The sequence below is a fragment of the Nothobranchius furzeri genome, chromosome 10 (genome assembly GCF_043380555.1).
Source record: "Nothobranchius furzeri strain GRZ-AD chromosome 10, NfurGRZ-RIMD1, whole genome shotgun sequence".
Classification (NCBI taxonomy): Eukaryota; Metazoa; Chordata; class Actinopteri; order Cyprinodontiformes; family Nothobranchiidae; genus Nothobranchius; species Nothobranchius furzeri.
In genome coordinates, this window is record NC_091750.1 from 71,206,925 (window position 1) to 71,218,087 (window position 11,163).

At 44.8% G+C, this 11,163-nt stretch overlaps 1 protein-coding gene across 1 annotated transcript in view; it reads right to left on the reverse strand.

The window, feature by feature from the left end:
• Positions 1 to 10,871, reverse strand: part of grk6 (G protein-coupled receptor kinase 6) — a 65,463-nt gene extending 54,592 nt beyond the window's left edge. The window contains exon 1 of the mRNA XM_054730937.2: positions 10,595 to 10,871. Within this exon, the coding sequence (XP_054586912.2) occupies positions 10,595 to 10,646 (52 nt within the window). The 5' untranslated portion in view covers positions 10,647 to 10,871. The remainder of the gene's footprint in view (positions 1 to 10,594) is intronic.
• Between the last annotated feature and the right edge of the window lie 292 nt (positions 10,872 to 11,163).

Sequence of the window (11,163 nt, forward strand, 5' to 3'; positions counted from 1 at the left end):
TTCCGGTTATTTAACAAATATGTCAGTTTTTCCATCCTAAATATCTCTAAGATGATCCCATACCAATCATCCAGTGTGGGGAGGACAGGGCTCAGCCATCTTCTCGTTATTGTTTTCTTACATGCCACCAAGAGTAATTGCACCAACTTAATCTCACTCCTACATTTCAGAAAGGGGACAAGCCCCATGTATAAAACCTTAAAGTCCAAAGGGATTTGAATGTTCAAAACTGTATTTAACGAGGTCTGAACTCCCGTCCAAAATTCCTTTAACCTGGGACAGTCCCAAAAAATATGCAAATGATTAGCAGCAGTAGCGCTGCGTTGTCTCCAGCATGGGTGCCTTGATATCTCCGCTGATATGGGGTTTTTAAATATCTTATAATATTCTTCCAGCCATGTTCCCTCCAGCTCTCACAGGAAAGACCAAGTTTTGCTCCACTCTGAGAAAATATCAGCTCCCAATTCCCTCACCCATTTGTCCTTGATATAAAAAGTGTTGGCCTCACCGACACTAGAGATGGCTTTGTATAGTTTTGAGATCGATTTAGTTGGTGTCATAGTTAAAGCACTTTTCAAGATAAGGGAAAGAAGTGACTCAGCATCTGTAAAATCAGTCAATTTGCACTCATGAATGATATATGATCTCAACTGTAGATATCTGTGAAAGTCACGATGTGTCAACGCATGTTTGTTTCGTAAGGTCTCAAAGCTGATAACAGTGTTTCTATGGGTAAGAGAAAGAAATGTTGTGAGATCATAATTCATCCATGATTTTAAATTAGTCTTGTCTATTTGGAGCGAAATCTGAATCAAAGATCAAACCACCTAAAAATGCTTAACATTTTCTGTAGCCCACAAATGTTGATAACCTTCTGCCAGGCTTGAAGGGTGTGGGCCAGCTAGGGGTTGCCCAGCCCTTCCAGCTGGCACATTAGACCCCTGTCTGCAATAGCAGCCTGTAGGGGAAAGCGGACTGACAAGTTGCTTCCACCTAGCCACGTATGATTTGTCACACTAGAATAGAAGGGGGGTTATCTGAGCTGCGTAGTAATAGTTCCTGAGGCAGAAAAGACCCAGTCCTCTCTGTTCCTTGGAAAGCTGGAGGGTGGTGTACTTAATCCTTGGCTTTCGGCCTTGCCAGATAAATCTGGATATCCATTTATCCCATTCAATGAACTGGTGGTCACTCACATCTATTGGCAAATTTCTGAGGAGGTAGAGCAGCCTGAGGATTCATCTTGATTGCTGTTACCCTGGAACTGAGACTCAGGAAAGGGACCAGATTCCATCTGGGCAGATCAGCTTTTATACCCGCAGATATTGACTCGTAGTTTGCCTGGAAGAGCCCAGAGAGGTCCGCTGTTAGATATATTCCTAGGTACTTAATTTTCTCATTATCCCAGTTGAGCTTGAATTTCCTGCGTAGGGCAACGGAAGCTCAATAATTCAGCGTCATCACCTGTGTTTTGGAGATGTTAATCTTATAGCCAGATAGCATTCCAAAATTGGTGAGAGTAGACATCAATTCACTAAATGACCTCTCTGGATCCTCCAAGCAGACCATCACATCATCAGCAAACATTACTATTTTATGCTCCACTCCTGACAGAGTAACACCTTTAATATTATAATTTTGCCTAATTGATTGACCCAAAACCTCTATAAATAGGTCGAAAAGAAGTGGCGAGATTGCGCACCCCTGCCTACAACCCCGCTGCAGAACAATAGACTTAGACAAATCACCATTCACCTTTGTACGAGCTGACGGCCAATCATAAAGAGCTTGGATTACTCTAATAAACCCATCTTGAAAACCAAACTTCCCCAGGACCTTGTACAAAAAGACCCATCTGACAGAGTCAAAAGCTTTCTCCGCGTCTAGACTACCTATAGTTGGTTGGGTTTTGTTTCGTTGTAATTGAGTAGAGATGTGTAGGATTCTTCTAATGTTGTCAGTTGTTTGTCTATGGCAAATAAAAGCAGTTTGATCTAAGTTAATGAGGTCAGGTAACAGCTTTTCCAGCCTACGGGCGAGAATGGAAGTAAACAATTTGTAGTCCAGGTTGAGGACGCTGATTTGACGGTAGCTCCCACATTCTTGCCTATCTTTACATAAGTGTCCACTAGGTGGGGTGGTGGGTTGGGACTATCCCTACTTCAGTTCCTGCAGCCACGATAGAAGCAGCGCATGTCACCTCAGTGTGGATAGGGGGAGGAGCACTGAGGGTTGGAGGGTTGCAGTGACCCTGGAACGTTTCGGCGTCCTTCCCGCAGTCCCGCCCAGGCTGGGATAGGAGACAGAGTTGAGTTGTCATAGCGACGGCACATTCCACATATCTTCTGAGGGGGGAGTTTTCGTTGTAGCCTTGCAGGCTCAAGGATGCCAGATTCCAATTAGAAATTGTTTTGGGGCCAGACAGAGCTAATTTCCTCTCTGTCTTACAGTTTGTTGGTCCTAAACCTCTCAAAATCCCAATAATGGACGTTAATCTATCCCAATCCATGCTGATTCGTCCACTCTATCCTTGATGGCATCCATCTTTGTGCCAAAGAATGAATCTCCGCCAAAGTCCCAAGCTTCCGATTCATCTCGACAATTATGTGAGTCTGTGAATTCACAGCGCGGTGCAATCCATCTCTTAGCTCCGGGATCAGGCCAATATTCCTTGACAGCTCGTTAATTTTCCGGTAAGCCAGGTAGCCTCCAAGGCCATTGAGCAGGAAACCTGACACCAACACCACAAATATCCACACATCTTCAGAGTCCTCCACAGACAGCTGGTCTGTCCCGGAGGGGCATCCGGGAGGCCCTTCTCCTGTTCTCATCGTTGAAAAAATTTTACCAACCACGTTGAGTGACCAACTGACGAGATCCATTTTAGTGAATTTCAGTTTCCAGTTTCCAGAAAAAATGCAGAAGCAGCCATGCACCCAGCACACAGAGACAGACAAAGGCCTTGAGGATAAGATATGGAGGAGAGGAGAAGAAAAGCGTCTGCACCCTCCAAGAGCCATAACAAAGTCATTTCCCCCCTCGCCTGTGTACTTGCAGCTTCTCTCTGTAGTCTGGGACCCCTCGGTTCTGTTGCGGGCGTCGACCTCCAACTCCCCTGCCACTGTACACACCTTTGCAGTTTTTCTCTGGGATTCCAACGGGGGGGGGGCATTCACCTTCACGGGCAGACCCCGACTCGCCAGGTCCGCCGTTGCCTCCTCCACGGTGTTATAGATTTTCACTCCTTCTTCAAAAAACACCTTAAGTCGCGCCGGGTAAAGGGTCCTGAACCAAAGACTCTTCTCCTTTAAGACCTTTTGAGTCCCTGCATATTCCCTCCTCATAACCATGATCTCAGGGGGGTAGTCGTGGTCGAGGCTGATCTTGTTAGAATTCAGCATGAAACCTTTCTTCTGCCAGGCCAGCCTCAACACTTCTTCTTTATTAGTAAAACACAGGAATTTTACCAGGATCGATCTGGGTTGGGAACCATCCGGAGGGGGTGGTGAAAGCGCTTGGTGTGCTCTCTGAATCTGTAGCGCTGTTGAAGGAGAGACGCCGAGGTTTTCCCGAAGCAGCTTCTCCACAAAATGGGCCATAGATGGAGCTCCCATTTCTGCCCCCTCTGGTACGCCATGTGGCCTGAGCGTCGTCCGCTAGCTGCGAGTCATCGTCTTCGGCTCGTTCAGCAGTTGACTTCTTGGCCTTTTTGTTTTTTCTGGACGTCATTTATGCCCCCTTATTGTCTTAGAGTGCACTTAGCTAGTTAAAATTTTTGCTTTGGGGCAGTTTTGATGAGTTTCAGTCGAGATCTCCCCTGCTAAGATGCCATCCCCACCAGAACCGGAAGCCCATTCATCCATCATCTATGCATCCATCCATCTATCATCTATGCATCCATCCATCCATCCATCTATACATCCATCATCTATGTATCCATTCATCCATCATGTATGCATCCATCCATCATTTATGTATCCATCCACCATTTATGCATCCATCCATCCGTCCATCATCTATGCATCCATCCATCCATCCATCTATACATCCATCATCTATGTATCCATTCATCCATCATGTATGCATTCATCCATCATGTATGCATCCATCCATCATTTATGTATCCATCCACCATTTATGCATCCATCCATCTGCTATGCATCCAATCATCCATCCATCCTCTATACATCCATCCTCTAAGCATCCATTCACCCATCCATCCATCCATCCATCATTTATGCATCCATCCATCGTTCTATCCATTATCCTTCATCTATTCATCCATGCATCATTATGTTATGTACCCATCCATCCAGCCACACATCCATCATTTCCATCTTATCCAGAAAGGAGGCCCCAACCTCCCTCCCTCTCCAGCCCCTTCTGGAGAACCTCATAGACCAGAGAGAAGATATTTTCCCAGGTCAGTCCCAGGGTCTCTTATTACATGGAAAACCTAAGGGGGGAAATCAGGAAGCATCCAAATCAAATATCTAAACCTCCTCAGCAGCTGTAATCCTCTAAGTGTTTTCGCACCAAACCTTCAGTAACTTTTGCTGCCTGTCAAACGTGTCTTTAAAATCCACGGATATAATACAGGGTATAACTTTTATCGGCCAGCAGACTCCCATTTATTGTTTCTGACAGTAGGGGACCCATGGTCTGGAAGTAGATGAGTGTTGTTTAGGCTCCCTGAGAGCGCTTGACTGTGATTTCCTGCACCAGATCTGAAAACTTCTCACATCTTTGGCAGCAGATGGACGTCAAAGCAGAAACAATGTGAGTCACACGGCACGGCATGACATGATGAAGATCTCAGACTTTAAGTGTTACTTCCTGTGTGCAGAATCACAACGTGCGGTTCGGTCCAATGTGATGGACGTATATTTGCGTCAACCTACCAGCTGTCAGATGCTTCGGTAGATAAGGCAGGTCTAAGAGGATATGGATGATGTCAGCAGAAGGCAAGTCTGGTTCTCCGAACAGCTGATTTTATTTTTATCAGTTAAAGGCGTCTAATGCTGGCTAAACACTTAGCTTGTAGCATTTTTTACTCATCTTGATCATCTGTGGTCTAAAAGCTCTGATTGTCGGTTCTGAGGAGCTTTGATCACCTGGTTCTGCTCTTTAATAAAGACTCTTTCAGCAGAACTGGAGTCCACGTCACTTCCTCCAGCAGTACTTCCTGAAAATGTTTGTTCAATAATTTCCGGGAAATAAATTTTCTTTTATGCACATGTGGCCAACTAAAACGATGCCTTTGTGGACGTCTTCCACACCAGAGATGATCCGTCCTACTGCGTTCTGCAGTCAGATGATGAAATTCTAACTTTATTTGTTGTGTTTCGATGCTGTGATTGTGGGCTGATTCGTTCTGCTGCAGCCTGACTTCATTTGAGAAATTTAGCTTTTCTTTCTGCTTGTTCCCAGAGTAAAAGAACAGGACTGTGGGTCAACCTGGACACCATTTTAGATTTGGCTCTCTCCATCAGTCGTCCTCCAGACTCTCTGAGGAGTTTTTTCCTTGGAATTTGGCTGCTTTTTCCTCTTGGAAATGTTTTTTCTTTGAGTTTTTGGACACCGAAGATTGAGCCAATGCTCATTCAGACATAACCTCACAAAGCACAAGAATTCTTTTGGTGGGAGATTTTATATTACCCTAGCAGCTAGGACCTCATAGAGAAAACAGCTGTGCTAGCTTAGTGACCTCATGGCATTGAGGTGTCCATAAAGTCTCATCCTCCATTGTCCTCCTGCTCACTGTGCATCTGCCGCTGCTTCGTCCCAACTTTCAGGAAAAATCTCAACCCGGTACGTGACGAGTCCCTGACTGAACGGCCGACGCGCCACATTTTCACATCAGAGTCAGAGTTTAAGTCCTAGCTTTGCAACTCTGAGTCCAAACGCAAGTCACAAGTCCCTCAAGCATGACTTGAGTCTGGGCTCAAGTTTCAGTCCAGGATGTGGAAGGCGCTGTCCGCGGCAGACAAAAACACATCAGCATAAGCCGCAGGGTGAAATGTTCCTTATAGAGTCGAGCTCATGAAGCTCGACCAAAAGGTGATAATTGAATTTACAGAAAGTGAACAGTTTGGTATTAAATCTCATAATCTAGACAGAAGTGGTGAGTTTGGTCCCATCATTCATCCCATTTAGGCTATAATTACGTTCCTATATAAATAGTTTATCAACTTAACAGAAGATGAACATCTAATATTTAGGATAAAATGTGTATTGATATGAGTTTTGCTGATTAAAAATAGCTCTTCTGAACTGAATATACATTTTCCTGCTTGCTAATCGACCCATAATGTCTCAATATTTGACAATCAGCTGGTAAACGAGTTCATGTCCAAAGAAAAGGATCAGATTCCATCAGAACTGGAATCTGTGGGTTTCAGACAGAAATTGTCCTTAAATAAACCTGGAGAACATCTTCTCAGAGTTCAGAATCAAACTGGCTTCAGGTTATTTTTCCTCCTCCTAAAAAACTAAGGTAGCTCTTCCTTTTACAGTCCCCTAACTACTAAGTGCTCACATGGTAATTACATAGTAAGTTAAAGAGCATTATTGTGTCATTAAAGTGTATAATTGCAATAAAGTGTAATTATTGTGTAAAGCAGTATTTACTGGGAAGGATTAATTAAAACTAGAATTGAACACATGGTAGCTACATGGTAATAACTGTTTAACTCATTCACTGACTAAAGTCGTCATTGGCATTTTTCATTGTGTGGGCGTCGGACGAGCCCCCGCACCATGAGAACAAACATCTCATCTCTAAAGCTGATCTTCATCCGCATACGTCACACGTCACATGATCAGAAAGCAGAAAATCCATGTGTTAGGAGATCGTTTTGGGCTGCTGCTGTAAAAAAAAAGTGAGGCGTGAAACGGAAAAGCTTCTGCCGATCACAATTCAACAACGGATTATGAAAGAACGGATAACGCTCGAAACACGCGGATTCTTCCTCATGTAAGAGGTGAGTCTCCGCTTTGTTTTGGTTGTTTTGGCGTCGACATCATCCTAGTGCGCAATGTTCAGTGACTCTTAAAAAAACTGTAAAAACGGTGAGAAACCGTGGCAGCGAATGCTTTTATCGAACAGGAAACGACTGGCAGCGAATGAGTTAAGAACTCAGGAACTATAATACACTTGAACTTACCATGTAATTACTATGTAAGTACTTAGTAATTAGGGGACTGTAAAGGAAGTGTTACCAATACTAAATTTAGATCTGTGTTGGGCTGTTGTAAACGGTCGAACCTTTCGTTCCCACTGAGATAAGAAATAATCCCACATTTAGAGTAAAAGCTTTCTTGTGAATGCATTAACTTGGTTTTTCCTGTTACTGAGCTTCCGGTGTGGTTTCTAGATGATCTGGAAAGGTCAGCAGCTCTTTAGAGAGACAGATCCATCAACCTGGGTCCTGAGTGATCCGGTTCCTCGTCTGTGTGCAGGATGGAGCTGAATCCTAAAAACACCGTTTGCCTTAAATTTAAATATAGTGACATAGGAGGAGGCGCTTCCGGGCCTCATTTGGTTTTTCTGCTCTTTCCTGGTAATTTTGCAGCCGTAATATATGACCTGAAACAACATTTGCACTGTGAACGCAATAATTACAGCTTTATTAACCCCTAATTGTTATTTTACCAAAAGGAAATCAATCAGCAAAAATCAGGATTAGAAAATTTTACCTGACGTTTTTCACTCGTGCAGAAAATCACAAATCATTTCTACAAACCTAAATCTAAAGTTGTTTGCTTTTAAACACGGCTGATGAACTCCATGATCTTTATTCCCTCAAGCATAAAACAAAACATCCTCATATGTAAACAGAACGGATTCAGCCGCTCTTTCAGAAGCAGGTTTGTGGTCTTCTACTATCACTTCCTCTGCAGGATAAAGGCATCGGCCCGGTTACCAGGACGACGACTCTCCTCCACAGCGCTCTGATATTTACAACGTTTATTCATTTGGAGTTACCAAAACCTCCCGATGATGGTTTACTAGCAGCTTCAGATCCAAAACAACTGGACTTCATTAGGTTCCTACAGATGCGTTGCTCCTCATCCCAGAAGCTCCCAGTGCTGGCAGAAAACTTCCAAGTACCGACCTCTTGAACTCCAACAACAGCTTTGACGAAGTAAAAGTTTAGTACTTTGTACTTTTCAAAGTTAAAAGACTTTCTCAGTTCAACTTATTCATTTTTACCAACTTTATAGCTTCTTTTATTTACATTATTAAAGGTTGGATTTGGTTTAGTACTTTATGTTTTGATGATTGCTTTAACAAAATCGGCATTTTCATGACGTTTTCTCATAAACAAAGCTTTGTTTGTTTCTTTGTTGCTGCCTTATTACAGCTTAGTTGTTTTAATTACTGCTCTTCTATTACTCCTCTATAATTGTGGGCACGTTTATCTTTCTGCTGTTGTTTAAAGACCAAGTTTACTTGTTTTTCAACACATCTTCAGTGGTCTCTAATTGAAATGTCGATCTCTTTGAGGGGAAAAAGTTCCGGCGCTCCTGTTTCAGGAAGTAGAGAACCAGAGGAGAGGCGAGCACAAGACGAGTTTAAAGTGGTTTAAAGGTGTGGTTCACTTGTTTAATCAATGCAGTGGTCTCCAGTAAGAGGGAATGCTTTGTACATTGTTCTCAGGGGGGAAAATGCACCGATGCACCATTACCAGGAACTAGTAGTGAGTCACATCACAGCTGAGCTTCAGACGACAGGATCTGGAGCTGATATGTGGACACCTCTCCTCTGATTGGCTAACAGCAACACGACTCTACCACTGACTCTGTTTGCTCTGTGATGTTTTATCTCCACAAATAACACAAGCTCGGAGTTCTGCTGTGTGGTGGAGTTGCTAATGCTAATTGTTAGCTTCTACTAGCCAAAATGTGCTCAGCTGTTTCCTGGACGCTAAACCACCAACGGTCTTCCCCGTCGTGAGCCAAGATGGGTGAGTCCATGAATGTCAGTGACAGGGTGACGTAGATCTGTCAGGCTTTTCTCATCCTAGAGTTTCACCGTCTGTTTTCTATCAGAAGCTAATGCAGGAGATAGGTGTAGGAGACTAGTTTCATGTTCAGCCTGCATGTTTAAAATCAAAGCGTCCGATTATAATTCAAAACAAGTCAAAAACGTTTTTTCTCAGTGAACTTGCTCTTTAAATCCAGTTTGTTGTAAAACACGTTGTGCTACACCAAGTGTTCTACGAATCGAGCATAAAGGACAGAAGTTTGAAACAGAAAAGTTCGGAGCTTTTAAACTGTCATTAGAAGCTTTGAGAGACCAAGCTACAGCACGAAAGCTCTGTGTGCTTTTCTGAATGAGAACGTTCAAAGAACAAACATTTTTCTGCAAAAACATGCAAAGTGCCTTCAATCTAAACAGACCACAGCAGGAGGCAGAAGCATTTGGTAAACGGCCTGTATTTGATATAGCGCCTTCTAGAGTCCTGTAACCCCCCAAGGCGCTTTACAACACAATCAGTCATTCACACGCTGGTGGGGATGAGCTACGATGTAGCCACAGCTGCCCTGGGGCGCACTGACAGAGGCGCCACTGGTCCCTCTGACCACCACCAGCAGGCGGGGGGGGGGGGGAGTGTCTTGCCCAATGACAGCGACAAACTCAGCGGGGCTCGAACCTGCAACCTTAGCACTTAAGTACTGTGCCACCGTCACCCCATTTTGCTCACATTTAAGGACCGCTTGCAGGCTAGCAGGGTCCTGTAGCGGGAGCTAAAAGCCTGGTGCTCTTGGTACGTTTGCATCCTACTGTTTGACTCGAGGAACTTCCTCAGGCCAAGCTGACGAGCTGAAGAGAGCTTTAACCCAGGAGCGAGGGCTCTGAGAGCAACAAACGTTTTCAGCAATTCTCTGTTTGAAATGACAAAGCATCCTCGAGAATAGTAAAAACTCCCGTTGTGCGTTTGTGGTTCTGTTCGACCTCCACGCCGACCCTGAACACGTTTGATGCAACCAGAGGAGACTGATGGAAGGTCAGAGGTCACGGCTGCCTCCAGAAGGCCTCTTCAGCTGCTGGATGTGGGTCCTGTAAGCTGAACTGAGCAGATCAGAGCCGGTCCCCCCTGCAGATGGCATTAGGGTCATGTTGGCAGTAAGTCAACACAACCTTTGTCTCCTCCACAACAATAACGCAGCCCTGTGGTGATGTTTATAAAGCCTGATTCTGTGGCACTCCCTAGTCCCAGCCAGAGTTCACATCTACTTTACATCAGACACAAGTGTGTGCTGAACAGCTGCTCTGCCTCAACATCCTGTTTCGCAAACTGCAGGACGATGCTGCAACGTGAGGGAGAAAGAACATACGTTATTACATGATTATTACTGACACCTTCCTGTTCGGATCACGGCGGAAAAGTTCGTCTTTGACAAGTTCTTTCGGTCTGAAACAAACCTAAATATCCCGCTGAACTAAGTGTTTGTCTGGAGGCCGAGAGGAAGTGGCCGGACCGGTCCCGGAGCCCAGGTGTCCGTCCGGGGCATCCCTCATGCTGTTGAACCGGAGCGGGGTCAGACCCGCAGCCGGGGAGGGAAGCTGTCAGACGGAGTGCCCGCTTACCTTCCCGTGCTTTAAGCAGAACCGTGTTGGCCACGATGTTCTCCAGCTCCATGTCGACGCTGCGCCGGGTTATAGCTGCAGCAGCACGCCGTCCTGGTGGTCCACCCTCCCGGTAGCTTCGGTTCCTAACTCCGTCCACTACCTCCGCCCTCCGCCCAGTCGAGGAGGAAACGCTGAGCTCTCCGTTTTCGGTTTCCCACAGCCCAGTCCGCTCGGTGACAGTCCGCCGCGCCCTCCGCTCCTCTGGCTCCTCCTTATGTCTCACCCCCGTCTCCGCCTACCGTCAAAGCGGCTGTTAAAGAAGTGAAAAAGGAGCAGACCTCTCACACTGTTCTTGTTTCCGGTTTCAATTTTCCAGGAACTACTTCAAAGATCTGCTTTAAACGTGAAGTTGAACATCTGAAGGAACATTGTTACGACTTTTTTTTAAGTTACAATAGTTCTGCGGTTTATACAAAACATGTTGATTAAGTTTTTTAATCAAATTCTTTACATTTTCAGTCCCTTCCGGAATGAGCCATTTTAAGGCTCTATCAATTTCAGAAAGCAAATTATTGCTGGCCACGCCC